Source organism: Phyllostomus hastatus, unplaced genomic scaffold (assembly GCF_019186645.2).
Source record: "Phyllostomus hastatus isolate PE091 unplaced genomic scaffold, TTU_PhHast_1.1 phas_contig_64, whole genome shotgun sequence".
NCBI classification, from domain to species: Eukaryota; Metazoa; Chordata; class Mammalia; order Chiroptera; family Phyllostomidae; genus Phyllostomus; species Phyllostomus hastatus.
In genome coordinates this window covers 11,243,500-11,271,486 of record NW_025333928.1, presented here as the reverse complement: position 1 = coordinate 11,271,486, position 27,987 = coordinate 11,243,500, and the positions used below count along the sequence as shown (strand labels likewise).

Sequence of the window (27,987 nt, the reverse complement as noted above, 5' to 3'; positions counted from 1 at the left end):
AGAAGGTAAGGAGACTCTAGCACAGAAAAGCCATGGAAAACAAGAAAGGCCTTTACTTCGTTTGTCCAGCCACAGTGCCATTTCCCAAAATGACCCATTTAGAGAGTGATAAACGTCAGGGCACGGACTAGGGCATCCATCATCAGAAGGCAAAAGAAAAATAAAACGAGGACCAGGTCAATCTCAGGAGGTGTAATGACATGCAGTGTCCAGGACCTGTCACAAGTAGGGACACCTGAGGACCAGGAGCGAGGGGTGAGATACAGTGTCAACATGAAAACAAGTGGACACCAGGCAGCCACAGGAAGACATGAAGGGGGGGAAGGCCATGGTTAGCAGGCTCTTTGCCCTGAGGGTGGTCTCTGTCACTCCTTCCTGCCACCTCCAATCCTGCCCAAGGCAGGTGGCTCCTCCAGCAGAATCAGACCAGCTGGAGGTGGGGACAGCACCAACTTCAAGGCCCAGGTTGGATTCCCCAAAATTTTAGGTTGGAGGTCTCTGGACCTCTGCCAAAATCATACATTCTACAGTTATTGATCCCCTATGGGTTTATGAGATGGTAAGTTTCATCTCTACTCTCAAACCACTTACAACTTTGCATAAAGGCCTCATTTGTACCCAGTCTTAATAAGCACTCCACCCCCATGCACAGCACAGTGAGTTTTAATGTCTCCCCTTTGGGGGAGTGGAGAATAAACTACCCATTTCTGGAGACACCCCAAAGGTGGTCTGGCATCGTGGTATGGAAAGGATTTGATCCAATCTCTTGCTGGCTTAGAATACAAAAGGCACATAAAGTTGGCTCAGCTGATCTGGGCTGGGGTGGAAGGTAAACAGGGAAGTGGTCTAAGACAGACAGGCAGAACACAGGGGTGGGCTCAAGTTCATGTGGACAGAGGTAGTTGGTCCCAAGTGGATGCTGGGACAGCTGAGGGCATCCTGAGGCTCAGGATGGGTAGAGGCTGCTGCGGTAGCCTTCGTCTGCCCAGTCCACCAGCTCATTGCTCTGGAACCACAGCCGGATCTCCCTCTGGGCCTCCTCCACGGAGTTGCTGGCATGGATGACGTTCCTGTGCCAGGTGATAGGTAGCAGAGGTAAGGTATAGGCTTGAAATGTACCTTGGGTGTCCTGGAAATGGCCTGCTGATTCCCTACTGTCCAGAGGACTAAGACGGGTGATTTTGTAGGGGGAAAGGGAGAGGGGAGCTAGGAAACTGGGTTCCAGCCTGGCCTTGGCCTGTTACCCACAACCTTGTGGACCAGCTCAGACTTATTCGGAACCTCATTTTCCCACCAGCCCTCCCTCAGGGTATCTGGCAGGATATAGTCAGATAACGACAATGATGGCAGAGTATTCACACAACACAGGGAATGCTTTACTTCCCTGAAACTAGCAAATAGGTTGATGTCCCACCATCACAAGCCTCTTTTAGGTTTACTTTCGTCCAGCAAGACAAAGAGCTTGTGGCTGAATGTGTCAGGGCTCCTGTACCTGGTAATGTGGAAGCTGAAGTCTCCTCGAATGGTGCCAGGAGCAGCCTCAGCTGAGTCAGTGTGTCCTATCATGGCCCTTGAGGTGCAGACCACATTGGGGCCTTCCCAGACCTGCAGCACAGAGATAAAGGTTAGGAAAAGTGGGGATCACCAAGGGCTCGGCAGCTCTGGGCTCAGTCCAGGGCCCTCCACCCCTTCCACCAGGCCATACCATGGCCACCACAGGGCCAGAGCTCATGTAGCTGATGAGGGCTGGGTAGAAGGGTTTCCTCCGAAGGTCATGATAGTGCTCAGCAAGGACGCTCTCCGGCGCCTGGGCAATGTTGGGAGAAAGAATGAAAGCAGCCTCTGGAGAGGCAACCCCACTGGGCACTGGGGCAATGACTGCAGATAACACCGACATGGGCTGGTTCGCCAACCACAGCAGTGTAGGATAGATACCACCTCTCCATCCCTCCCTTTCTACTTCTAACAGGACATTCCTCCTGAAGTGGGGCTAAGACATGAAGGGCTCAGGTCCTCAGCTCTGTGAGAAGCCCTACCCCTAGCACCCTGAGGGACACCCACAGGCCAAAAGTCCTGTTACCTGAAGCATCTTCATCCCCACCAGCTTGAAGCCCCTCCTCTCAAAACGCCGGATCACATCCCCAACAAGCCGCCGCTGCACCCCATCTGGCTTCACGGCCACCAGGGTCCGCTCCCAGGTCCAGGAGGGCCCTCCTTTAGAAGAGGAGGGGTCAGGGATGCAGCCTCACCCTTTCACATCTCCCGACCTGTGTTCCCCTGCCAGGACCCAAATGGGCCAAGCCCAGATGATTCTGGACTTCAGTGTCTGCCTTCAGCAGAGCAGCTCTGGAGGGGAGTGAGGTGCCCACGCCAGGAGCTGCCCAGTATGGTGCTGCCTGTCAGGGACAACCACGGCACTGGGTTCCTGGGGGCTTCCAACCTGTCAGAGGGACCATGGCTCCTCCCAGGCAGTAACAGAAGCTGCCCATGATGGAGCTGGTGTACCCTGAGGAGGCATCTTGGAGAGCCAGAAGGCCCAGGAAGGCACAGAGATGCCACCCTGGAAAGAAAGCACGACTCTTGGCTTCACTTTTGATTCCTGTCCTTGGGGGTGATGGCACAGACACTGTCTGAACCTCCACTTGCCACGTCACCAGGGACCCTCAGCCCGTTTTCTGGGTCTAAGGTGAAGGAATAGCAGGCAACCAGGGAGAAGTGCAGTGTACTCTCCCCACCAGGTAGGCCATGGACACCAGGACAAAAGGGACCTGGGGATTGAGAAGGAAGGTAAAGGGGTTCCTGTCTGCAGGTAAGGGAATCTGAAGGGCTTCTCTTCTTACACCTATTGGCCAGGCAGGAACACTACACCGCTGTGGAATTTCAAGGCAAGCAGCTTCCAGACCCAGGGAGAGGGCACTGAGCTCTCCCCACCCACAGCCAAGGAGACCAGAGGCTGCAATACCCTCCAACAGCCACAGGCCACTTCCAGAGTTATGCAAACCCTCAGCATGGAATCCAGGGTCAAATTTTTAAGAGCCCAGATCCTGGGTGTCGGGCAAAGTCCTTTAAAGAAAGAACTGGTGGAGACAGAAGAGTAGGATTGAGGCTGGCCAGTGTCCCGGGGACATCTGCAGCTGCCTTTCCTCATCCCCAGGAGGAGAATTAACCAAAACCTGTGCTATGGGTGACCACCACATCCCTTCAGGGCTGAATGAGGCCCTCTGAGGGAAGCCCCCCTGGCTTGTTTGGTCCCCCCAAACCCAGAGCTTAGGGGACTCCTGTTTAGCCTGGCCTGGAAGATGGCAATTCACTCTTCCCAGCGTTTGGAACACCATCACATCTGGCTCTCAGCTAGGGTGGAGAACCAGTTATAGCACAGATATGGGCCCCAGGGCCCCAAATAGGTACGGCCAAGGAAGACTTAGGGCCTGGAGAAAACGCCCCAAAGACAGTTTTCGTGGGAGGGGTTTTCATTTGTTGAAAACTGACTCCCCCTTCAGGGAGCCCCAAGTCAGCAGGGGCCTTCATTATCACCCAATGTGGCCACTAAGCCTCCGGTTTCCTCCAGCTCCAGAGCTCCCGGTCCCTCTGCCCGGAGACAACCTAGGGAGGAGGCTTGCCGGGCTGGAGGGCAAAGGTGCGGAGGTCTGCGGGACCCTGGCCCCGGGCTGGTACCGGAGGAGAACGCTGCTCCAAATGCACCTTCCCATACAGCCGAATCACCGCGTGCCCCTCCCCGACCAGCAGAGCCCCAAGGCTTCCCAGCGAGTCAGGAGAGCTACGCTACCGGGCTCTGGCCCTCTGGCTCACCGCCCCACCGCCCCGCCCCACCCCCACCCCCACCCCCCAGGCTGCCCATTCGGGGAGTGCTAACCAAGGCTGAGAAGCGCATCCCACCAGCCCCCTCCGACGACTCACCTGAGTTGGGGCGCACTAGCAGACTGGGGACCGGGGTCCGCCGTCCGCACAACAGTCTCCGCAGTGATACGCGCCCTAAGAGGCCCGTCATGGCGCCCGACCCGGGGGCGCAGCCTGAAAGCTGAAGGAGCGAGCGGGACTATAAAGCTTCGAGGGAGGGAAGAAAGGGAGGCGGGGCAGAGGGGGGGGGGGGAGAAAGAGTGGAGGGGTGGAGGGAGGGATGGAGAGGAGAAGGGAGGGTGGGCAGACCGCTGGAAGTGGTGGCCAACTCCCCATCTACCCCCGCCCCTTCCCCTGCCCAACCCCACCCCAACCCTACCATCTGCATCCCCAACCCCCACCGTTCAAACCTTGCAAGGCTCGTGGAAAAGTATGTCAATTTCTGTTAAAGCCAGAAGAAAAAAGTATTTATAATAATATGAACCCAGCTTAGATTAGATTCATTTTCACACCAACGGAGCCGTTAAATATTCACAAAAAGCTGTATATATTTAATATGTACGATTTCGTGAGTTTGGAGACAAGTATATAACTGTAAAACCATCACGACAGCATATGCCATAAACATACCCATCTGTATTATTGTATCTCTTTGTTAAGACAATATAAGATTTGTCTTGTTAGCATTTTTTTGTCATTCAGATTGGCTGGTAACATCTTCTTGGTTTTCTTTTATCTAAAACTGTTTTCATTCTTCTATTTTTTTAAGTTGATATTTTAGAGGACGGGAAGGAGACAGAGAGACATCAGAAACTATTTGTTGTTCAATTCCTTTTTTTTCCAGTTTCAAACCTTTACTAATCAGTGTAAACCCCAACAGAATACACCCACATGATTTCATGCATTTGGAGGGTTAAGTAGAAAATTGTGCAGATGACTTCTGGAAGACCTTCATCTTCAGCAGCTTTATCATGAAACATTTCATTTAAAACTCGGGACCTTTCTTCACTTTGCTGTAATCTACATTCACAGAGTAGAATTTATCTTGCTCATTGGGACCCAGCTTGTTCTAGAGTTCCAGGTTATTCTTTTTGTCCCGACAGACATCTGGATGGAACAATGCCAGGCCCACGACCCGCTGCACTGCTCCAGCACCCTGGCTCCAATAAATACAAAGAGGGAGACTAAGCCTGGATGCTTCTTGGACTGACTGACTGATGATCAGACAGGGCATGGTTGTGACAGGGGGCCTGAAGGCAGAGAAAAAGAAAACCTCATGGCCCAGGAGCAAGTAGTCAATGCCTGTTGTTCCACTTCGTGATGCCTTCATTTGTTGAATTTTGTGTGTGCCCTGATATGGGACTGAACCCACAACCTTCGTGTATCAGGATGAGGCTCTAACCCACTGAGCTACTTGGCCACGGCTGTCTTCATTCTTAAAGGATGTTTTCTGCTAGATATACACTTATGGATGGACAGGAGTTTTTTTCTTTATTCCAGCACTTTAAAGATGACATTCCACTGTCTTCTGACCTCTGGGGTTTCTGATGAGAAGTCATAAGTCATAAAAATTGTTGTTCCCTTGAATGTCATTTTTCTCTGGCTGCTTTTAACCTTTTCACGTTCGGTTTTCAGTAGTTGGCTGTGATGCACCTGCATCTGTTCTTTGTATTGATTCTTCTGAGGCTTCACTGAGCTGCTTGAATCTGTAAATTAATGTCTTTCACCAAATTTGGGACTGTTTGGCTATTATTTCTTCACTAATTTTTCTGCCTCCCCTCTTTCCTGTCCTCTTTTGGACTCTAATTTTTTGTACACTTTTTAAAATTGTCATTCAAGTACAGTTGTCTCCATTTTCCCACCACCACTTTTCCTCACCCTACCCACCCCACCCACCCCCACCTCCCAGCCTCAATCCCCCCCCCCCTAATTTTAGGCATATTAGACCTCTTTTCAGGTCATTGAAGGGAGGAGCCAGGAAAGGTGGGCTGCTTTCTCTAGGAGGGGCCCCAGATAGCCTCACCCCCACCTGCCAGCCCAGGTCAACTGGTAAGGGGCACCCAAGGGAGCCATCAAATCAGAGCATAATTCTTGGGGCCTCCTTCTCTGGCAGCCATCTTCTGCCCCTATTACCCTCTGCCATGACCCCTTGGAAGGGGACCGGGAATTTGCTCTGGTCACCATGCTCTAATGTAGCTGGACCTTATTCCCAGTTCCATGTGGGCCAAGAGCCTTGAGGGCACCATCTGTGCCCTTCATCTTCTGGTTCACAAGTGCCCAGATCAAACAGGGATAAATAAGACCTACATGCTGAGCTTCAAAAAACAAAACCAAACTAACCTTCATTTAAGCATAATTCTAAGGATATGTACTTCCTACTTTTGGTTGGAAAATTACTTTTCTTTTTTTCTCATTAAACTTTGTTTGAATGGGTCTCAAAATTCTGTGAGAGATTTTTGGTCGAGTTGTTCCCATTAAAAAGTCGTGATTTTAGATGTAGGGGAGGGGAATTTTTTAAAAAGTACTGATTTTAGCCCTGGCTGGTGTTGCTTAGTGTATTGAATGCCAGCCTGCAAACCGCCTATTGGATTCCCAATCAGGGCACATGCCTGGGTTGCTGGACCAGGTCCCCAGTAGGGGGCGCTTGAGAAGCAACCATACATTGATGTTTTTTCTCTCCTCTCCCACTTTTCTCCTCCCTCAAAAAATAAATAAAATCTTTAAAATATATATTTATAAAAAATACTGATTTTAAAACTAATAACTTAAAACTGCCACATACCAAAAAAAACACAAAATGATCCACAAAATATTCTCTTTCCTTCTGAAGATTTTACTGTGCATTGTAATCATTAACCAGTCTTGACTTAAGTGAGTAATTGACACAGACAATTCTGAGACCACTGAAAATGATTTTTCTTTATGAAATGATTATAATAGATCTTAGCTGGACCTAAGAAAAACTTTGTTTTGGTAAAATATTCAGAAACCCTGCATTGTTCATAAAGCTTTTGGGAAAAACTATTCCTAAGAAATCCAGATGTCTAGGCACCCTGGTCTAGTTTATGCTGATATATTGGGGCACCAGGACAAAGAGGGAAAGTGACTTCTGCACCCACCCCTCCATGCCAGACCACATTAAGATTTGACCCAGTTCCTTCCTTCAGGAAACCCACTGTGGGGAAAGTGACAGGCTACCCCACGTCTGTAGATTAGCCTTGCACACAGGATGCACCTGGAGGAAGAGCCCAGGGTGGGTCAGGGACAGACAGGGTGCAGTGGCAGCCAGGGTGCCCGAGGGCCTCAATCATTTCTGTAATGTGTGCAGAGCTGAGCACCTGCCTACAGCCAGAAGGGAAATGGTAGGAGGTAAGGCTGGGTCCAGGGCAGTGGCACCAGTGCCTGTGGTAACCAGGAAGGAAGGAAGGAAGGAAGGAAGGAAGATGAGGGAGTGATGAGGCAGATGGGAGGGGAAGGGCAGTGGAAAGGCACTGGCAGCACTTTTTCCTCCACCTCCGCTGGGTGGGTAGAGAGGCCTGATAGGGAAGCCCTGAAATCCAAGTGCTGTAGCTCTTCCAACAATTATTTGGATAAAATTGAATTATAGTGGGGCTTTTTCCCTGCTTTTTTAACCTTTAGAATTTTTATTCAAAGCAAATATAATAATGCTCATTGTGGTCAGGCACAGACTGTCTGTGGGGAAATGTTCATGTGCTCCTCGCACCCCTCTAACAGCCCCCCCCCTGTGAGGGCAGACAGCACCCAACCTGGTCCACACTCACAGAGCTAGTGAGAGGGTCCGATGGTGTTCTGTTCTGGAAGTGGGATGTATCCACATTATCCAGCAATTAGATTTTCCTACTTTATTAATATTCCTTCAGAAGACTCATAGACCTATGTAAAAATTCATCATATATCAATATATCATAATTTATTCGCCCACCCCCCTCACAAAGTTCCCAAGTTTCTGCAACTACAAATGTTGGTGGAAATTAGGTTCTTCCATGGGATGACAAGGAAAGCATTCCAAGGACCCACTCACAGGAGACTGTGGCGTGGCATGGTTTGTGTATGTGGACAGTGAAGCTGCCCCCTGGGTTTCCATTGTTCTACTGAAACTGGAAAAGCCAGCATTCATGCTGCCTGTCACCACCACCCAATAAGCAAAGACAGGGACTGAATCTTTACAGGCGCTTTATTCGGATGGCTGGCAATCTGAGAAGGCAGGTTATGTGCCCTAAAAGAATGTCTGACATTTTCTTTCAAGAAAGCCTTTTTTATAAATATAAGTCAGGGATTTGGAATTCAAGAAAGAGGTTAATCAGATGAAAGTTGCAGTCTGAGAATTTCCCTAACATCCTTTTATCTGTGTCCTGGGCAACTGACTTTTTTTTTAAGATTTTATTTGTTCATTTTTAGACAGAGGGGAAGAGAAGGAGAAAGAGAGGGAGAGAAATATCAGTGTGAGGTTGCCTCTCGAGCACGCTGTGCTAGGGACCTGGCCAGCAACCAGGCATGTGCCCTGACTGGGAACTGAACTGGTGACCCTTTGGTTCACAGCTCGCACTCAGTCCACTGATGGGCGATTGATTCTTTATCTGTCTCCTATGTCCTGTGTCCTGGACTGGAATATGTCTCTCCCTGGAACACAATGGCTCAGATACCTTCTTGATTGCTTGCAGTCCTCCTAGGGTACAAAGGTGGAAATATTTTCAAGTCCAGTCCAGCATCTGGCCACCTTAGTGTGTGTTTCCAGCTGTAGTCCATTTCAGGCTCTGACCAGAGCCTGCCTGTGAAATTGCATGGCTGCTGGGACCACACAGCCATGGAAAGAACAGGCAAGTGCATCATACAAAGTCATGAGCAACAGAGCAGCTTCTTTGTTCCCTCTGGGATTACATTAGTTTGAGTTTGGGAAGGACCAGGTGCTTTTCAAACGAACTAATCAACTTCCTAAACTTTCAAAGGTTTTAGATGGGTTTACACCCCCTAGTCAGACTGGCTGGCCTCTAGGTCTAGCACCTCCCCCAGTGCCCCCCAACAATTTGGTAGTGGATGGGGGAAAGAAGGAGTATTAATTCCCCTTGGCAGAGCAGTGCTGTAATCCCCTGGGGTATGAAGCTTTAGCTTCCTGGCTAGCAAGTAGGCTTATGTTCCCCATTTTATTGAGCTCAGTGTCCAGTTCCCTTTGCTCCCCTTCTCAATATCTAGGTAAACTCTGACAGTAATACAAACACTTCTGCAGCCAACACCCTTGTGTCTGTCCTTAGGTTTTCGTGCTTTCTATTACATTTTCAGATTATGAGACTGACGCACTGCCTACTGTGCTAAGAGGGCACCTTTTTTCTATTACATTTTAATGTTGCCACAGTAACCTTCAAAAAGTTGGGGAGTTCACATTCCCACCAGCCAAATGTGAGGCTCTGCATCCTGAGAAGGCTACCTGTGCTGCTTTTGATAAGGAGTCAATCTTGTTTTACTTTGTATTAAAACGAGTGCAAGGGGAGGGGAAGGGGAATACAGGGTGGAGGAGGGGGAGAAGGGGAAGGGGCAAGAAAAGGAACATGAATGGAAGATTTATGGACACAGACAGTGGGGGATTGACTGGGATTGTGGGGGCAGGGTAGGGGTGAGCAGTGGGGAAGAAGGCAGGAGAGATGTAACTGAACAATAAAGACAAACAAGTGCAATTTAGCAGCATTTCATATTAGTGCCATTTGCATCTTCTTCTGTAAACTGCCTTTATATATCCTGTGTCAAATTTTCTTTCGGGTCTTTTTTCAATGTGTAAATTTCCTTTCTATACTAAGTGTATTAATCCTTTATCATAAGCATAGCACATATTTTCTCCCATTTGTCTATTAACTTAATTGATGATTAGCATGCTTTTTACTTTCATATTTTTATAGTTACATAACATTTTTTAAAATGTTGTAAAATAAGTAACATTTCCTTCATAGTTTCCTGTCCATCTGGGTTAAAATATTCTTTCTTATCTCTGTATTCTAAGTTTCTTTTCAACATTTTGATCATTTTATTCTTGGCAGCTGACCATCTAGTCTGGTCTAGTTGGAATTTACTTTTCTGTAGGCTGTGAGATAGAACACAAGACTGTGTATATGCAAAAGTCTCTAGACAGAGCCCTCTAGTCACTGAGCCTCAGCTTCCCGTCTTGAAAATGAGGCCCCTCAAGGTGGGTTCTAGGGTTCTTTCCATTGCTTATGCTCTTATTTAGCAGAGGTGTCCAGACTCCAGTCTAGGGCTCCTTGTCCATCTACTGGTTAACCAGCCTCCTAGATGGAGCACTGGAGTGAGGGGTGTCTGCTGCCTCCCCTCCTACCTGGTAGGGAACTTGAGCACAGGAATGTCAAACTGAGGTGGCACACTCAGGGGGGGTCCTTGGAGTGAGGCCCTTGGAGTGAGAATGAGGTGGTAGTGGGGGCCTCTGAGCCCAGCCTGGGGTAGAGGATGGGTCTTGGGTGGAACAGTGCCCAGAGCTGACCACAGCTGCTGTCCCCAGCATAACTGGGTCAGCGTAGTGCACTAAAATCACAGCTCGGCAAATCCCAGAACTGATCTCTGTCTCTTTAAATTCAGAGCTGCAGGAGCCCCACCTCTAGGGCCCAGCCTAGATTCCAAAGGAACAAAGGGTCTCTTTTGTGCTTTACACCTCCGGTTTTCTACCTTCTTTGGCTTTCTTCTTCCCTAGACCTCCCCCACTACCCCCCTTCACTAGCCTTAAGTGGCCTTGGGCTTGGTGGGTCAGCTTCTCCTCCCTCCCCTCCAGTTAACCCTCACCCCGCCTCCCACCAAGTATAAAGTTCAAAAGGTACAAACAGGTAGAGTACCCCCCATCCCATCCCTAGCCATGTGGTACCCTCCTCAAGGATAAACCCATGCCATTGCTGCTGGGCACTTCCAGTCATTCTGTGCCTTTGAAACATGCAAATAAATTAAAGAAAATTTTTTTCTTTCCAAACCAGTACCTTTCTTTACATTGTTCTGACCTTTCTTTTTCTGAGTTAAAGCTAAACCTGGTAGACCATTTCCAACCAGTACAGAGATTCCTGATTTCCTTCTGCAGTCACACTGTTATAATGGTGTTTGAGTCACAGTATGGGCGTCTGGGAATCAAATGCCCCATCGTCTCATTACCAAGATTTGGGTTCCCTTCTGCGAATGTCTCCACAGGGAAATGCACAGCGGTGGAATAACTGATGTAAGACTATGTACTCAGAGTCCAGAGGCTTCTCCAAGGCTCACTAAACATGTCTCTTGGCTCACCCTTGAGGTTTGATCAGACTCTCCGGTCTTTGCAGATTTGTTAGATGAAAGAAAAAGGTCTCTCTGGGTGCTTTTACATTTGAATTTCAAGTTCTAAGAAGGGAAGTTGGAGCCTTTTCTTGTTCATTTGCATTTCCTTTCCAGGAATATTCTCAGATAGTTTTGTATTGCAGGGTGGGTCTTTTTCTCATTGACTTGTGTAGGAGCTCTTTATTATTAATCTTATTAAAATTTGGACCTTTGTAATACAAGGTGCAAGCATGTCCTCTCCAGTTTATTATGACTTGTATTTTGACCGAAGTAGTTTTGCTCTGTAGAAAACAATTGATTTTCACCTAGTTGAATATTCCAGTCCTGCCTCTGGACTTCTGAGTTTGGGGCCATATGTAAAAATGCCTTCCCTTACCCAAGACTCGAAAAAATGTACCCGAGTTTTCTTCTAGTCTTGGATCGTTTCCTATTTACACTTAAATCCTTAGTGTTTGGGATCTATCCCTGTGTAAAGTGTGAAGAGTTAGTCCCACTCACCAATGTGAAATTCTCATATGTCCATGAAACCTTTCATCTTAAATTGTAGTTTACACACTCTTGGCAGCTTTGTGGAGACAGCCAGGGAGTTCAGCTCTGTGAGGGGCGCAGCAGTGGCCACCAGCACTGGCGAGGCAAAAATGGGTGCGGGACCCGCCAGTCTGTGGTGGGGTGCCTCCCCCAGCGCCCCTCCGCGTCCTGCACCGCCTCAACTGGCCCACGATTCAGTGAACCCACAAACACTTGCGTCCCGTGGGACCACCCAGCGCCTCCAGGAAGCATTTGGGGCTCTCTGAGTGGCCATCGCCACCTGGAATCTACTGCGCGTTCTAATTCAATGCACGGATTCCTGCCTCTGACGCAGGTCCCCGGCGCTTACCACAAGATCCTCCCCCAGCCCTGCATCCCACCTCCCTCGCGCACCGTCCCCCTCCGTCGAGACCTCTGTCTCCGACCCCTTTCCCTCGTGCACCCCTCCAGTCTCCACGTCAGCCCAGGACTACGCCCGCCCTCCCCGCGGCCTCGGGTCTGCCCCCCGCCCTCAGGTTGGCCTCGCAGCTCCTGGGCCCCGCGTCAGCCTATACTATATCATAGGCACAGATCGCTCCTGACTCCACATCGCACCCCGCCACGCGTAGCCCCTTCTCCCATATAGCTCCGGACTCCGCATTGCCCCCAGCGCCGCACACCCCCGCCCTCGTATTCCTTCGGATCCCGACCCTCGTGCCCCCCAGCTCATCTCTCTTCGCCGTGCCCCAGCCCCTCTTCAGCCGGCTACCGGCGGGGCGGGGCCTCGCAGGCGGAAGTGCCCGGGGCGCCGGTGGTTGCAAGCTGCCCGGACGATGGGAGCCCAGGGCAGCGGGGGCGGCGGCAGGGCCCGTAGTGGCGGCGGTGGCTGCCCGGGCGGCGGCGGGGGCAGGCGGCCGGAGACACGGTCTGTGTAGCGCTGGGCCAAGCGCAGAGCCATGGGCCGGGCTGGGGCCCGGACCGGGGGCGCGGCGGTGGTGGTGGCAGTGGCGGGGCCGCTGTTGCTGCTGCTGCTGCTCGCTTGGCCCCCTCCTGCCGCCTCCGGCGACACCAGGAAGAGTGGTGAGCGCGCGGGGATGGACGGACGCCATCCCGGGGGCACAGGCTTGGGGGGGGGGCGGGAGCGGCCGGGGGTGGGGGGAGGGCCTGGGATTGTGACTCACCTGGAGGCACCTGTGCGCTCACCTGGAGTGGGCACAGTGCCCAGGTCCTCACCCTGGGTTGGGGGCTCAGGTCAGTACCTTGCGTGTGCGAGCGGTCGTGGTGGAAAGTATAGGGCCGAATTCGGCCAGACCGGCCCTTTTGGAGCGTGCCTTCCCTTCACTCTTCCTGTTTCCAAAGCGTTCACGTCGGCACGACGGTCGCACGTCGGGATGTGGGGGTGGAGGGGTCCAGGGAGACTTAGCCTGGACTCCAGCAGCGAGGCCATTGAAAAGAAGGGTTAAGCAGTGTGATTACAGAGGGCAGGGGCATCTGGTCTGGGAGAAGGGGCAGAGTTGGGAGAAAGTTGCATAGATCCTGGAGTAGGGGGTCCAGGTGGATATCATGTTTCCACCCCTCCCACAGAGACCACCAACCTAGTGCTGTCACTTTCAACAGCTGGCCTTGCTTCTTGGATGCACTCAAGGTGGCCCTGACGAGCCTGGTAGGCTAGGGTGGTTCTGAAGAAATGGGTACTTAAGTGGTATTGATGAACTGGCTTCCCTCCCTTTGCATTTCTTCTGTTCAACACCCAAGATAGTGGCCAGACCGTGAGGTGCCCATCCGGGTTCTGCCTGGGGCTTGGGGGTGTTGAGTAAGTAAGGTCCTCTGACTTCTATGGCACAGGACTCCTAGAGGGCCATGTGACCAGGTTGCAAGGGCCCAGATGCCCCCCACCCCCCTGCAGTTGGGCAGTTTATCCAGCATGATTTAAGACTAGCTCCCCTTGATTTTTCTGCTCCCAGCCCCTCCTCCGTTTCTGAAATCTTGCTCCTTCAAGCTCCTATTTCTTTGAAGACTGTGACTTTGGTTTCTGAGCTTGAAATGAGAGGCGATTTCCTGGAGATGACTCCTGATTAAGTTGTTCAGTTAGATACTGCCACCCTTATTTTCTCCATCCTGGAGGGTGGGGTAAGATGAGGGGGTCACTGGTGGGCTTTTTATAGAGATGGAAAACCTGGAGCAGCCCTGGCTGGGTTGCTTAGTTCATTGAAGCATTGTCCAGATACACCAAGGTTGCACGTTCAGTCCCCAACCCACATGGGAAGCAACCAATGAATGCATAAGTAAACGTAACAACAAATCAATCTCTCTCTCTCTCTCTCTCTCTCTCTCTCTCTCTCTCTTTATCTCTCCCTACCTTCCTCTGTCTCTAAAAATTAACAAACTTAAAAAAAGAAAAGACCCTGGGGCAGCTCCTCACCTCCCAGTCCTGCTCAAGGGGCATACAGCAGTGTAGCCCTGGCTTCTGGGACCTGTGAGTGTGCAGGGGCTCTCCACAGAGTGCCGGTCCTGGTTTGGAGGGTATGGAACAGGCTGCCCTCACTCAAGTTCCCAGGACAGGATCAGGGACTTTCTTTGTCCTCCCCTCAACCCTGTCTCCCTGTAGGGTGCTGTGGGGCAGGGCATGGGTACACGTGGCCCTTGCTTCCTGTTATCAGAGATGTGACTTCCGCATCTGGCTCAGACCGATGCATTAATGGTTAATGGTTGGGTATGTTCACAAAGATAACAGTATGGGTATCTTGGGCAAGGAGATGGGGCTGCAGAACTTAGGGTTGGTGCTGGAAGGGCTGTGTAGCCTGGGGGTGGGGGACCACTGGATCTTAGGGAACCTTGAGCACATTTCTTATCTCTTGTGCACCTGCTGAAACTTTACAGCCACCAGCTGTGTTCCAGGTATCCTCAGGCTGTTACTCCAGGGCTGGAAGGGGGCCAGAGAGCCTTGCCTCTCTCAAGTTGGGGCTCTACCTCTAGGGGCTGAGTACCTCACTGGCTGACTGTTTCTCTAAGACCCCGTAGTCCTGAGGTAAGGGTAGGGAGCTATCCTGCCTCATCTACTAGCACTTAGATTTTTTTGGTCCTTGTCATGTTATCCCCTCAGGAGAAAAGCTTATATTAGTTCAGTGGCTCCTAGCCTCCCCAGGCCACAGCCTGGTGAGTGGGAACTCGTTGCTAGCAGACACCTAGAATGTGCCCTACATGGTGCTTACCTCTGCATGGTCCCCAAGTTGGGCTCCTCTGGAACTCAGACTGGCTTGCAAGTGGGTTGTTATATTTTCTCAAGATTCCTCCATTGGAGGGTCAGGAGGCTGCTCACCTGGCTCCCTTACCTGCTCACCTGGCTCTCACTGAAGGGGCCCAGAGCCTGCTGCTGTGGTTGTGTGAGCCAACAATTCTCCCAGCAGGGCAGAGGGAGGCTGCACACTGTTGTGTCCAAAGTGTATTTCTTCCAGAAGCACTTTAACATCCATTAACCTTGGAGGGAGGGGCACCCAAAGGGAGGTGCTATTTACCTCAGGAGTCTGGAGCACAAAGGGGGGAAGGGACACTCAAGGTCACACTGGGCACAAGGCCTAAGCTGGTACTGGGGCCAGGATCCCTGCCATTCAGCTCAGGCACCTTGTGGCCAGACCCCAGGCCCGGTGGTATATCCATGGAAGTGCAGAGCATGCCTGTTCTGTGGGAGCCCCAATAGAGAGGGTCCTGGGTGGGCATCCTCACCCACTCATGGGGTAAGCAATTACATTGTAGGACCTGGGCCTATGCTCTCATGGAGGTTGTGCCCTAGTCAGTGGACACTCCAGGAGGGGCCTCACCCAGGTGGGGTCTGGGCCTGTGTGGTGAGCCCCAAAAGATCCTCAGAGCTGATCCAGGAAATGCTGGTATGATAGGAAGTGAGGAGTGAGGGCAGATTTTTGGAGTGTGTGGGGGTGGGGGCCTGAGAATGACTGCAGGGAGTGGGGCACAGGGAGCCCCAGGTGAGGCCATGGGCAGTCTGTGTGCCGTGAGCCCTGCCTTGTCCCTGTGTCATTCTGCATGGGCACATGCCCATGGGAGAATGGGGGCCAACTGACCCCTGGTCCTTATAGCTAGCCAGGCGTTCAGCCTGGGGTCCCCTCTACCCCAGTGTCTCTGCTTGCTGCCTCTCTGGGTAAGGAGGAGTCAAAGTTCAGTCCAGCTCTGTCCTAAGTTGTCATGGGCCTGAGTAGGTAGGCAGCCTCCAGACCCAAACTCCATCACCTGTCAAGTGGGACGAGTTGCCAGAGACAACTGCCAGGGGCTGGAGGGGTACAGTAACCTTTGCCAAGGTCGAAGTTGGAGTGCTGGGCATCCCAGGGGCTCTAACCAGCCCACCATGGTTTCCCTTGTCCTATCTCTCTGGGGCCACGCTGGGGCAGAAGGGCCTCTCAGTTTCTCTGTCTGCCTCCCACATGGAGGTGCAGACACCCTCAGGGCACCCCTGGTCTGGCTGACAGTGCCTTCTTCCTGCAGACATCAGGCTGGTGTCTGAGCAGTTCTCGCAGTCCCCGCAGAAGCTGTCTTTCTACAGCTGGTATGGCAGCGCCAGACTCTTCCACTTTCGAGTGCCCCCGGATACCGTTCTGCTGCGCTGGCTGCTGCAAGTGTCCCAGAGTGGCGGCCCCACGTGTGCAAATGTGGAGATCACTGTGTAGGTGCCTGTCTGCCCGCCTGCCTGAGCCCAGCCCAGGGCCCAGCTCTGATGCCTACCCTGCCACCCCATCTCCAGGTACTTCCGCTATGGCGCCCCTCCGGTCATCAACCCACTGGGTACCAGCTTCCCTGCCAACACCTCTCTGCAGCCCTCCTTCTTCATCAAGATGTTTCAGAGCAACACTTCCATCAATGTCTCCCACCCAGCACCTGGGGACTGGTTTGTGGCTGCCCACCTGCCCCCCTCATCCCAGAAGATTGAGGTGAAGGTGAGGGATCTGCTTTCCAGGGATGGAGGGGCAGGACACTTCTGTGCAGGAATGACTGGTCCCTCTTATTGGCTCTGCTGCGGCCCTCCCATTTCCACGCCCGATCCCCACCAGGCCCGGGGTCTCTGGTCCTGCCCCATCCCGTGCCTATGCATGCCCACCCCTACCTCTCATTCTCTTTCTAGGGATTTGTTCCCACCTGTGCCTACATCTTCCAGCCTGACATGCTGGTTATGCGGGCAGTTGAGGTCTCCATCCTGGAGCCTGACATACCCTTTCCACAGACCCTCCTCTCCCACCCCAGCTACCTCAAGTGAGTGGGGACCTTGGGGAGACCCAGCCTCCGGTTTTGATGAAGTGGGTGGTAATACTGTCCTTAGTGCGGGTGAGAAAGGTGGGGTTCTGGGTCTTGGGGTCATGCTGGAAAATGAGGCCACCACCCTGAGTGTGAGCGATGAGGGAAGGTCATTGGAAGCCACAGAGCCTGAGTGAGTCCATCCCCTTTGGCTGCAGAATCTTCGTCCCGGAGTACACCCAGGAACTGTGGCTGGAGCTGCAGGGCTGTGCGTCCAATGGGAGCCTGGGCTGTCCTGTGCGCCTCACTGTGGGCTCAGCTACCTTACCTAGCAACTTCCAGAAGGTGCTCACCTGCACTGGCCCCACCCAGGCCTGCTACCTGCTGTTGCCTTCACCGCCCTGGGACCGGTGGTTGCAAGTGACAGCCAAGAGCCTGGCAGGGCCCCATGTATCGGTGGCTTTCAGTGCTGTAGCTGCTCTCACAGGTGGGCTGCATGGGGAGGGCAGTGGGTACTGGCTCTGGCCCCTGCCTTTGATCCCCAGCCATTTCTCCAGCTGAGCCCCTTGTTCTCCTGACAGCCTGCAGGCCTTGGATTGTAAACTTCCAGCATCTTCTGCAGAGTAGTCCAAACCAGAGCTGCAACACTTCCACTGGTCTGCTCTCCCCAAGCCCTGGCTACCAGGACCTGGGCAGGAACAGCAGTGTGGGTGGTGGCCCCTTCTGCCTCATGAACTACCAGGTCATGCGGGAAGACACGGATGTGGTGTCTGTGCACTTCAGGCCCCTAGACAGGGTCTCTGTGCTGGTACAGTCAGACATGCCTTCGGTGATGCGGCTGCAACTCAACACGGCCATGGACAGTGGGGGCTCCCTCACCATCTCCCTGTGGGCCAACAAGGTACCTTAGTTTGCCAGTGCCTTGTGGCTGGGCTCAGCTTAGGGCTCAGACCCTTCCAGACTGAGCGATGCTGCTCAGGCCTTCCTGCATTGACTTTATCGTGCACACTGGGTTAGGGTGGCCTTTCAGGCAACAGAGTGACCCCAACAGGCATTGGGCCATAATAGGGGCAGCACTCACAGAAAAGGGGGTGTTTTACAGGTCCCTCCAGCAGGAAGAGGGTTGGGCTTGAGGAATTGGGACTGCGGGTGGATCAGAGTCTGGGTGTTGCCAGGCCTGGAGGGGAAGTATCCTGAGTAGGCCCGGGCAGGGGGAACCACAGACAGTACCAACCACCAGGCTGGGAACTTAGTACTGATACGGTGTGGCCACTCCTTCCAGAGTATGATTTCCAACAACACCTTGGTAATGGTCTGTGTGAATGCCGCCTCACCCTTCCTCAGCTTCAACACTTCGCTCAACTGTACCACAGGTATGGGCAGGTGGCATCTGGCTAAGTGACCCCTGCCAGCCCCTCCAGCCCCCTCTTACCAGGCCTTCCTGCTCCTCCTGCAGCCTTCTTCCAGGGCTATCCACTATTTTTGAGCACCTTGTCTCGCAAGGCCAACCTTATCATCCCGTACCCAGAGACAGACAACTGGTACCTCTCCCTGCAGCTTGTGTGCCCCCAGAGTCCTGAGTAAGTAAACTTGGAGGCTGCCCTGGCTGGGTAGCTCAGCTGGTTGCAGTATTGATCTGATACACCAAGGTTGCAGGTTCAATCCCTGGTCAGGGTACATACAAGAATCAACCAATGAATACATGGATAGGTGGAACAACAAGTCAATCTCTTTCTCCTTCCCTCTCAAAAAGAATTTGGGGGCTAGGATGGAGACCACCCAGAGCTGCCGGGTGACTAAATCATTGCAATCAGGGCTATGATTGGGCTGCCTGCATCTGAGTTTGGAAGTGACCCAACTTCCTGTAAGCCACACAGGGTAAATTGTCTTCCAGGAGTTACAAAGGACTCTCTTCTCTACCTGGTCACCTCTCCCCAAGCAGCCTTGGGAGCAGGACACAAGGAAGGGGACTGGTTCAGGACACAGCCTTAGACAGGCTGGCATGCAGTACGATGAGAAGTGGAAGGTGCCCCTCAACTTCTGCAGATCTCACGTCTGCTGTCCTCCAGGGCCCAGAGCCGGGGGTCTCAGTGCTGTGTTCATGTGTCCAAGATCTTGACGGGAGCCCTGGCAGGGGCTGGTCAGCAGACCTCAGCAGCCAGACCTCCCATGGCCCCTTCCTCGCAGGGAGTGTGAGAAGGCCTCAGTCCTTGTGGAGACCACCTTGTACTTGGTGCCCTGCTTGAATGACTGTGGCCCGTACGGCCAATGCCTCCTACTGCGCAGACATGGCTACCTGTATGCGGGTTGCAGCTGTAAGGCAGGTGAGGGCCAGGCCTGGATACGTGCGGACACTCCTGTCCTTGACTTTCCAGCCTTGTGCCTTTCTTTAGGAGCCTATCCCACTCTGCCAAGGCTGGAGAGCATCCTCACAGAGCCGAGGGCAAATGCCTTCTCCCCACTCCTGCCACATAACTCCAATCTCCCATGCAGTCACAGAAAGACCCCTAGAGATAGTACAGCCTTCTGACCTTGGCCTCCCTTGCCACACATGTCCCATACCTGACCCACAGCAAACCACATCTGCTCCATACCTACATACATGTATCCCATACCTGTCACATCTGTCCTATACTTGTCCCATACTTGTCCACACCCGCCCACATCTGCCCCACACCTGTCCCATGCCTTTCCCACATCTGCCCTCACATGCACACACCTGCCTCATACCTGCTCCACACTTCTTTAAACCTGCCCATGCCTGCCACATAGCTGTCTGTGCCTGCCCACACTAGCCTATACCTACCCACACAAGCCCCACACCTGTTCCAGCCTGCTTCTAGGGGAGAAAGGGGCTTCTCTGGAGGGCCTTGGGTGAGGGTTGGCCCTGAGGTTCCAAAGTGCCTCCCCACAAGCCTGGCCTCAGTCACGCCCCCCTCAGCCCCCTCAGCACTGCTTTGGCCCACAGGCTGGCGTGGGTGGAGCTGCACAGACAACAGCACAGCCCAGACCATAGCCCAGCAGAGGACAGCGGCACTCCTCCTCACCCTCAGCAACCTCATGTTCCTGGCTCCCATCACCCTCTCTGTGTACCGCTGCCTCCTGGTGGAGGCCTCCGTCTACGCCTACACCATGTTCTTCTCCACGGTAGGCTTGCCTGCTCCCACGGGGATGGTGGGGAGGTCTGGGCCTCCGCTTACTGCCCTGCCCTGCAGTTCTATCACGCCTGCGACCAGCCGGGGGATGCGGTGCTGTGCATCCTCAACTATGATACGCTGCAGTACTGTGACTTCCTGGGCTCTGGAGTGTCCATCTGGGTCACCATCCTCTGCATGGCACGGCTGAAGGCATCCCTGAAATATGTGAGTGACTTTCTGACATGTGGATCTGGGTTCTGAAGGAGCAGCGGCCCTTGTCTGCTGAGGGAGAGACAAGAAAGAGGGTCCAGCTGCTGCTCTTAGAAAACTCTCACCTTTTATAATGACCAGTCTCCCTCTGGAAAAAGCCTCTGCCAGCTGGAAGGGACTATGCTGGCTGCTTGAAGCATTCTGGGAAAAGACAGTGGAAGACAGGGCTAGGCAGGGACCTTCCTAGCCCATTTCTCTCCCAGAGCTCTATTCAAAGAGGAGGGCTGAAGCCTCAACCCTAGGCCACACCTCCCTGAGAAGCCCCGAACTGTGCTCCTGGAGTCCCTGGTGCTGGGAACACTTCAGGGCTTTTTTGGCCACAGTTGGGCCTGCCTGATGGAGACATGTGACCAGTGCCCTGCCTGGCTAAGCTGTGCCTCAGAAATTTACTTGTGGATGAATCAGTAACTAGAGGAGGGGTGCCTCCCTTCCTGCTGGCAGAGCAGAACAGTGTGTCAGCAGCTCCAAGAGGGGGCAGGCAGAGGTGCTGAGGAGCACTGGGGTGATAGTTCCTGCTGGAACTTGTGTGATCACAGATGACCCTGGCCTGTGACCCTGTGGTTGTCCCTGTGTCTTGCTCAGGTTCTGCTTCTACTGGGCACGCTGGTGTTCGCCATGTCTTTGCAGCTGGACCGCAGGGGCGCCTGGAACATGATGGGGCCTTGTCTTTTTGCCTTCGTGGTCATGATCACCATGTGGGTAAGGAGCTCTTACCTAGACCCCCTCTCCTGGCAATTGGAGTAAGAAAGTGTTGGCTCCCCACAGATTCTGCTCATGTTCCTGGTCCTGGGTCTGCATCCTCCCAGGGCTGAGGGCTGCCAGTGACTCTTGTAGGGCCTAGTGTGGCTTCATTCCAAGGCCAGGGCCTGAGGACCTGTCAGGTCTGTGTGTGCCCTTGAGCCCTTTCCAAGTAGCGCACATCCATGGTCCTGCTACCCAGATTCAGGCAGGCCCTTGGGAGCTACAGCTGCAGCCTTCATGCCAATGCTGTCATGGCGGTTCTCTCCAGGTGTATCGCTGTGGACACCGGCGCCACTGCTATCCCACCTCGTGGCAGCGCTGGGTCTTCTACCTCCTGCCTGGCATCTCCATGGCTGCTGTGGCCATTGCCATTTACACCTCCATGATGACCAATGACAACTATTACTACACACACAGCATCTGGCACATGCTTCTGGCGGGGAGCACGGCATTCCTACTGCCACCACGTGACAAGCATGCTGAGCCCTGGGCCTGCTCACAGAAGCTCACCTGCCACTATCAGATCTGCAAGAACCACAGAGAGGAGCTGTACACGGTGACATGATGCAGCCAACTCAGGGACACCTACAGCTTTGATGAAGATCTCTCCAGCCAGGGGCAGGACCAAGGGAGAGGGACCCTGTCCAGATGGATTTCCAAATGAATAAAATTGCCTTGTGCACCTATTTGTTTCTTCCTCCTGAGGAGAGGACCATAACCTCCAATTCCCTTGTACCTGCTGGCTACCGGCTGACTCCATCCCTCTGCAGGTCACAGCTAGTGTCTGCAGTGGCCCCTGGATCCAGGGCCTGGCTGCCTGGAGACAACAGGTACTGTTCAGGGGCAGACTCTGTTCTGCTGGCCTGGGGACAATTGGAGATGTGGAGAAATATCCCCCCGTCACCCTGTTCCCCTGTGAGGCTGTGTTATGAGAGCAGGAGGAGCAGAGGAGGCTTGGGACCACCTCTCACCAGCCCCCCAAACACCACTGAGGCACAGAGCTGTGTGACTGAATGCCAGCCTACCTCAAGCATGGGATTGCCCCCTACTGATGAAGTTGCCATGAGGAGAGGTGACTGTGGCCATCAGAGAACTGATGGGCCCTGGGGGATGTAGGGTCTAACTGCCATGAGTGATGGCATGGGAGAGGCTGACTTCTGGCTGTGGTGTCCGGTTCTTTCTCCCTTTTGTTCTCAGGTTTGAAGGTGCAGGCCCCTGAGAAGAACTTCCTGGAGGGAGTGCTGCTGAACTGTTCTGTGGGTGCCAGCAACACAAGGCACACCCTGCCCGAACTCTGTGTTCCCACTCTTCCCCTGGGTTCTTGGGCCCTTGTCTGGGGAGCATCCTCTTGAGTTGTTCTCAGGAGTGGAGGTGATGGCTGCCACTCTGCACTGGCCCAACCCTTCTTCCATTATGGGGGAAGCAGGGTAAGGGGGCTGATTGCCCTGAGGAGCAATGTTCTGCCCCTTCCCAAGGCAAGAGCTCAGGGGACTGTTGTCTATATGAGGGATGTGGAACAGGGCCATGGGAAGCCAGGAGTCACTGAGGCCAGGGTCAGCCCTGGAGGCTTCCCTTCTGGGCTCTGTCCAGAGTATACCCTCCCTAGGGGTCTCCCCCACTTCCAGTCACTCTGCATGTGGTCACCATAGCATTCACCAGGCTTATTATAAAGGGGAAACAACCCTGGCTGATGTGGCTCAGTGGATTGAGTGCTGGCCTATGAACCAAAGGGTCACTGGTTCGAGTCCCAGTCAGGGGCCAGGTCCCAAGCAGGGGGCATGCAAGCAGTGACTACATACTGATGTTCTCTCCCTTTCTCCCTCCCTTCCCCTCTCTAAAAAATAAATAAACAAATTTTTAAAAAATTTTTAAATAAAAATAAATAAAATATTTTTTAAAATGAGGAAACATTCGTATATGGTGTTCTGGGGGTAAACAATTTTAAAACATTAACATATTAAAAATATTTTATTCATTTTTAGAGAGAGGGGAAGGAAGGTAGAAAGAAACATCAATATGGGACAAACACACAGATTTGTTGCCTCTTGCAGGTCCCCAACCAGGGATCTGCCCTGCAACCCAGGCACGTGCTGTGACTGGGAATCAAACTGGCAACCTTTCAATTCGCAGGCTGGCACTCTATCCACTGAGCCACACCAACCAAGGCAAAAACATTAACGTTTTTATATAGAGCTCACATCACTGATTGGTGAATTTAATATTCTATAGTATATATATAATTTTTACGAGTTTATTTCAGCCAAACTACTGAAATGCCAAGGAGCGCTATCTCAAATTTTCCCTCTACAGTTATGTTTTAAGGCCAAAGTTTTACATTGTTTTTTGCATTTCTTCTGGGAGGAAAAGAAGTGGGGCCGAGAATGACAAGCCCTGTCCCCGGGCTGCTGCTCGCGGAAAACGGCCGCACTTGACTACGGTGCCTTGGGCTGACGCGATCTTCGAAGGGCGTTTTTCCTTGGTCCCTAAAGGTGGGAAGGTGGGCGGGACAGTGGTAGACGGACGGGCTTTGTAGCCAGTCCGTGTCGGGTGGAGAGCAGTTAGTGCAGCATAACTTCCGGTTCCGGCAGGGCGCGTTGCTGCAAGAGGTACGGCAAGTTCCGGGTTGGTACCTCGGGGAGAACCGAGGTCGGGAGCCGGGTTAGTGCGGGGATTTGAGGCCGGGTTTAGAGGGTCCGGGGGCCAGCCAGGCTGCAGCGTGACTGTGATCTGCTTCCCGCCAGGCTGACCGCGATGCCCTTGCACAAGTTCCCGGTCGGTCTATGGAAGAAGCTCCGGCTGCGGGAGGGCATCTACTCTCGCCTGCCCCAGCACTACCTTCGCTCACTGGAGGAGGAGCGGACACCCACGCCCGTGCACTACAGGCCACACGGGGCCAAGTTCAAGATCAACCCCAAAAACGGGCAGCGGGAGCGCGTGGAGGACGTGCCTATTCCCATTCACTATCCCCGTGAGTCCCAGCTGGGGCTCTGGGGCGGCGAGGGCTGGATCCTGGGCCACAGATACGTCAACAACGACAAGGTGGGTGAACAGGGCAGGCTTCGGGGGGACTTCTGGGGCTTTACTGCTTTGCACACCGTGCTGGGCTCCGGAGGTACCTGGAAAGCACAAGGGAGACCCACCAGCCCCAGCACGGCTTACAGTCTGGTGGGGACAGTTCTCTCAGTTCTAGGAAACGATATTCTTTGTGAAACCATCTGGGTATCCTGAGACAAAGTGGTCCATATCAGGAACAGCAAACGCAGAGACTCTGGGTTGTGACCCAGATCAAGTGTATTGGTGGGGAGGCCTGTGTGTCGAGAGGAAGTGGGGAGGGGTGTCTGCAGTCACCTGTTAGCTTGATTGGCCAGAGTTTGCCTCTGACACGTCTCTTGACACAAGGTTGGCACTACCACCTCCTTATCACACTTTAAAAGACTGAGACACTCACCTGGGGCAGGTGTCTGAGTCTGTTCAACACCCGCTGCCTTTGGTAGGAAACATGGAGAAATTGCTGAATATTCTGGGGGCGATCTCCCTGCTGGTGTCTCCCTTTGCCTTCTTGGTTCCTGGTGTGGAATGTGGTGACTATTGAACCACGGAGTTATGATTGTGTGTGTGGTGTGTCTGGAACACACACCAGCAACCTCAGCAAAGTCTGGGGTTGCCAAGCTGGCTGGGGAGAAGTTGACTTCTGGATGGGCAACCAGGTCTACATCTTGAGTCTCTGTATCCTGGGCCTCACTCTGCTCTGTCAGGAGAAGCAGCAAAACTCATGAGGACTCTTGCTTTCTCAGCTCTCAAAGAGGGTGAAGAAAGTGTGGAAGCCACAGTTGTTTCAGCGCGAGCTCTACAGCGAGATTCTGGACACGAAGTTCTCTGTGACTGTGACTATGCGAACCCTGGACCTCATCGATGAGGCCTATGGGTTTGACTTCTACATCCTGAAGGCAAGAGGGATCTGACTGCCAGTCAGGGGGGAGGCTAGATCAGCACCCACTGAGGCACATTGGTCTTGGGAGTGGAGGACCACCAGTGAAATGTGAATGGGACAATGCCCCTTTCTGGGCAGCCTCAGTGGGATCTTTCTGCCCACAGGAGAGTTTGTTGCTGTTGGCGCTGCGTTGCCCTCCAGGGCCCAGGGGATTACAGATAGCCCCCTTTTCCCTGCTCTTGGCTCTTCCTTCTACTCCTCTGGCTTGGGGACTGCCAGTTACGGGGGAGCATCCAGGTGGGGCTGGCTGGTGGGGTGGGTGTGGGACCCTGTCAGCAGCACCTGGCCGTATTCATAGCTTCCCACCAGACCCCGAAGGAGGACCTGTGCTCCAAGTTTGGGATGGACCTGAAGCGAGGGATGCTGTTGCGACTTGCCCGACGGGACCCCCAGCTGCACCCGGATGACCCCGAGAGGAGGGCGGCCATCTATGACAAGTACAAGGTGAGAGCTTGGGCCTGGACTTCCTGCTTCTTGTAGGCCTCAGTGGCTGGCCACCTGGCCTCACCACTTGCCGTTTATCTGCCTGCCCAGGAGTTTGTCATCCGGGAGGAGGAGGCTGAGTGGGTCGGCCTGACACTGGATGAAGCTGTGGAGAAACAGAGGCTTCTAGAGAAGAAGGTGAGCATGTGTGAGTGCCAGCTGCCCTGCGCTCTAGGGTGGGTGCAGCAACTAAGCAGACAGATGGGGTGGGGAAGTGCACTGCCTTATGGGTAGCCTGGATGAGGAGCTGCCACACCAGGTGGGCTTGGGAAAAAGCTGCCTCTGCACAGCTACCCAGCTGGAGCCATAGTTCTGTGGGTCCCATGTGGCATATTTCCTTCCCTCACTGTCCTGACCCTCTGGCCTACTTAATAGATTCAGTACAGAAAGACTCTCTGACAAGCTGGAGTATTGGCACCATTGGTTAACTTGCCCACTTAGCATTCCCCAGGGTCTTCCCGGTTTAGACCTTCCTGTGTTTGTCCTCTAGGAGGGTGTGGAGCCTGTGGTAGCTGCTGGGACAGAGAGCCCCCACCCATGGTGCAGCAGCTGGCTGCCCTGTCCCCTCTGCTTCATTTATCTGTGACCACAGGGCCCCACAGCAGGGGAACCAAGGGCAGGCACTTGATTCCTGCATTCCCAAGGGACGGTGGTGCTTGTCTCATGGACAGGGCACTACCATCTGGTCTGAAGCCTGAGGGGTGGCAAGCAGCCTCATTTGGCCTTGTGGCCAAGCCTGAGGGGCCCAGTTCTCTCATGCCCAGTTCTTCTTGGTGTTTGACTAAAGGCAGCTGGATTTCTGCCCTCCCTGGAGTGCCTCACTGTGACCCTGTTTTGCCCCTGTAGGACCCTGTCCCTCTGTTCAAGGTCTACGTGGAGGAGCTAATTGAGCGGCTTCAGCAGCAGACACTGTCTGAGCCAGCGGTGGTGCAGAAGAGAGCCAGCGGGAAGTGACCACATAGTGACTGACCCATGCCTGATAGCCAGGCTCAGTGTCCCTTGTCCCCCAGCTACTCCACTCTTCGCCTTTTGGCAAACCTGTAGACAGAGTCTGGGGCAGTGGCAAGAACCACTTGTGAGCAGTGGGTGAACCATTCTTGTGTATGCTGGCTATGAAGCTTTTGGGTGGGGTGGACTTTGTGGTGGCCCTAGTGGGCCTGTGGTCGCAGGATTCCCAGTGGCCTGGGGCCTTCTCATAGCCTCTGAGAGGACCCCACCCCTCAGCCCTGCAGTGGAGGCCCAGCTGAATCAGGTTCTCCACATTCTGAGGACAGCATGAGTAAAGTCTGAGCCGGGCCATGTGTGTGCTGGTTTGCTTGGAGGACCGGAGCTCTTCTGCTTAGTCCTTGACCCTGTCACCTCACCGCCCCAGAGACCCTGGATGTGGCTGAGATGGGTGGTGGTTCCCAGCTGAGCTGTGGGACTGAGGTTTATTTTGGTATTTTCCTTTACTCTGGAAGAGAATCCTGAGACGCCGAAGGTGGTCTATGATAGGGCAGGATGGTGCTTGCCCCTCTGCATTGCACATCCCTGCCTGTTCTGGAATGTTTTCCACGGCAGAGGCAGGGAGGCTGTGGCCTGCCCTGGGAGTGACCAGGAAGTGTCTGTACTGGTATGTCCTTTGATGTAGTGAATGCCCGAACCGGCTCAGAGGTGCAGGGGCCCTCAGAGGGCACTGCAGGGGGCAGTGTCTCACAGCAAAAGCCTCGACTCAGGAACTCTGTCAGTGTAGCCATGTGGGCCTGCAACCTGTGTGCCCCTCCTCAGCTGACCCACACTTGATTTTGGGCCAGTCACCCTGAGGTCTTTCTGGTTCTGAGATTTGGGGATACCTTGGCCCTTGGCCCTGCTCTGTTGAATGGGTCTCAACGTTTACCTGGAAGTCCAGCATTGAGACCCATCCAGGTCCCCAGGAGCACAGGGAGGGGTTCCCCTGACCTGGTCCTAACAACTAGCTGAGAGGTGCCAGGCTTATGGGGTCATTGATGGTCAGGACCTGCCTTGGGGCAGTGCCCTGGAGAGAGGAGGGGGTGTATCCATGAGATCTCTGTCCATTGCTGGGTACACTGTCACAGTACCCACTTCTGCAGTGTCCTCTTGCTTCCCATACATCAGTGCTTTCTCATGAATGTCCCTACTTTGTGAACAGTTTTTAATATTTAAAAAATTTTACCAAAAGCTGAAATTCCCAGCCTACCCCTAACCCCGCCCCTGCCCCTGCCCTGGTGAACCAGCATGGCCCAGCCCAGTTGTCCAAACTGCAGCCCCTGGCTCCAGGCAGATTGGTGGTGTTCTGGATGGGCCAACTCTCCCCATGTTCATGTCCACATCACAGTTCCCATGTTCAGCCTTGAACTGAATCTAACTGATCCCTTTCCAACCCCTCAGCCTGTCACCTTGGTCCCCCTTTGGTGTGCACTCCAGATGTCCTCAGTTCATTGACCTTGG

General features: G+C 53.3%; 3 protein-coding genes across 12 annotated transcripts; 2 read left to right on the top strand and 1 right to left on the bottom strand.

Annotated features, from left to right (window-relative positions):
• Positions 1-41: 41 nt before the first annotated feature.
• On the bottom strand, positions 42-16,133 carry NME4 (NME/NM23 nucleoside diphosphate kinase 4). 7 transcript variants are annotated; one of them, XM_045848779.1, is made up of 7 exons: positions 14,892-16,133; positions 12,861-13,103; positions 3,919-4,039; positions 2,081-2,214; positions 1,706-1,807; positions 1,493-1,605; positions 42-1,070 (listed from the first exon to the last, which is right to left on the bottom strand). In XM_045848779.1, the coding sequence occupies exons 3-7, from the start codon at positions 4,007-4,009 to the stop codon at positions 947-949; spliced, it is 564 nt and encodes a 187-aa protein (XP_045704735.1). In that variant the 5' UTR covers positions 4,010-4,039; positions 12,861-13,103; positions 14,892-16,133; the 3' UTR covers positions 42-946. The 7 variants fall into 7 exon arrangements, with proteins under 7 accessions (XP_045704735.1, XP_045704732.1, XP_045704738.1 ...); XM_045848776.1 differs by lacking the exon at positions 14,892-16,133 and adding an exon at positions 14,102-14,841 and having other exon boundaries at positions 12,939-13,103; XM_045848782.1 differs by lacking the exon at positions 14,892-16,133 and adding an exon at positions 4,269-4,300 and having other exon boundaries at positions 12,883-13,850.
• Positions 12,458-21,751, top strand: PGAP6 (post-glycosylphosphatidylinositol attachment to proteins 6). 2 transcript variants are annotated; one of them, XM_045848775.1, is made up of 13 exons: positions 12,458-12,759; positions 16,232-16,351; positions 16,430-16,622; positions 16,808-16,935; positions 17,136-17,404; positions 17,499-17,818; positions 18,200-18,290; positions 18,374-18,497; positions 19,105-19,241; positions 19,886-20,064; positions 20,133-20,279; positions 20,907-21,023; positions 21,334-21,751. In XM_045848775.1, exons 3-13 carry the CDS (start codon positions 16,521-16,523, stop codon positions 21,628-21,630), a joined length of 1,911 nt encoding a protein of 636 aa, XP_045704731.1. In that variant the 5' UTR covers positions 12,458-12,759; positions 16,232-16,351; positions 16,430-16,520; the 3' UTR covers positions 21,631-21,751. The 2 variants fall into 2 exon arrangements, with proteins under 2 accessions (XP_045704731.1, XP_045704730.1); XM_045848774.1 differs by having other exon boundaries at positions 12,459-12,759; positions 16,174-16,351.
• Positions 21,752-23,637: 1,886 nt separating this feature from the next.
• MRPL28 (mitochondrial ribosomal protein L28) lies at positions 23,638-26,836 on the top strand. Of its 3 annotated transcripts, none has more exons than XM_045848784.1 (6): positions 23,638-23,723; positions 23,807-24,104; positions 24,860-25,012; positions 25,366-25,500; positions 25,591-25,677; positions 26,386-26,836. In XM_045848784.1, the coding sequence occupies exons 2-6, from the start codon at positions 23,817-23,819 to the stop codon at positions 26,491-26,493; spliced, it is 771 nt and encodes a 256-aa protein (XP_045704740.1). In that variant the 5' UTR covers positions 23,638-23,723; positions 23,807-23,816; the 3' UTR covers positions 26,494-26,836. The 3 variants fall into 3 exon arrangements, with proteins under 3 accessions (XP_045704740.1, XP_045704741.1, XP_045704742.1); XM_045848785.1 differs by having other exon boundaries at positions 23,653-23,671; XM_045848786.1 differs by having other exon boundaries at positions 23,668-23,687.
• The last annotated feature ends 1,151 nt before the right edge of the window (positions 26,837-27,987 follow it).

Excerpts from the sequence above, each read along its gene's own strand:
- PGAP6 (XM_045848774.1), top strand. The coding sequence starts at position 12,636 with ATGGGCCGGGCTGGGGCCCGGACCGGGGGCGCGGCGGTGGTGGTGGCA. Across the intron at positions 20,065-20,132 it reads ACACCATGTTCTTCTCCACG|TTCTATCACGCCTGCGACCA; the intron begins GTAGGCTTGCCT and ends CCTGCCCTGCAG. Across the intron at positions 21,024-21,333 it reads TGGTCATGATCACCATGTGG|GTGTATCGCTGTGGACACCG; the intron begins GTAAGGAGCTCT and ends GGTTCTCTCCAG.
- NME4 (XM_045848776.1), bottom strand. The coding sequence starts at position 14,125 with ATGCCCCTTGAGCAGGACTGGGAG. Across the intron at positions 13,104-14,101 it reads CCCTTGAGCAGGACTGGGAG|GCTAAGTCTCCCTGGACCCC; the intron begins GTGAGGAGCTGC and ends GCTGGAGTCCAG. Across the intron at positions 2,215-3,918 it reads GCTAGTGCGCCCCAACTCAG|GAGGGCCCTCCTGGACCTGG; the intron begins GTGAGTCGTCGG and ends CCTCTTCTAAAG.
- MRPL28 (XM_045848784.1), top strand. The coding sequence starts at position 23,817 with ATGCCCTTGCACAAGTTCCCGGTCGGTCTATGGAAGAAGCTCCGGCTG. Across the intron at positions 25,501-25,590 it reads CCATCTATGACAAGTACAAG|GAGTTTGTCATCCGGGAGGA; the intron begins GTGAGAGCTTGG and ends CTGCCTGCCCAG. Across the intron at positions 25,678-26,385 it reads AGAGGCTTCTAGAGAAGAAG|GACCCTGTCCCTCTGTTCAA; the intron begins GTGAGCATGTGT and ends TTGCCCCTGTAG.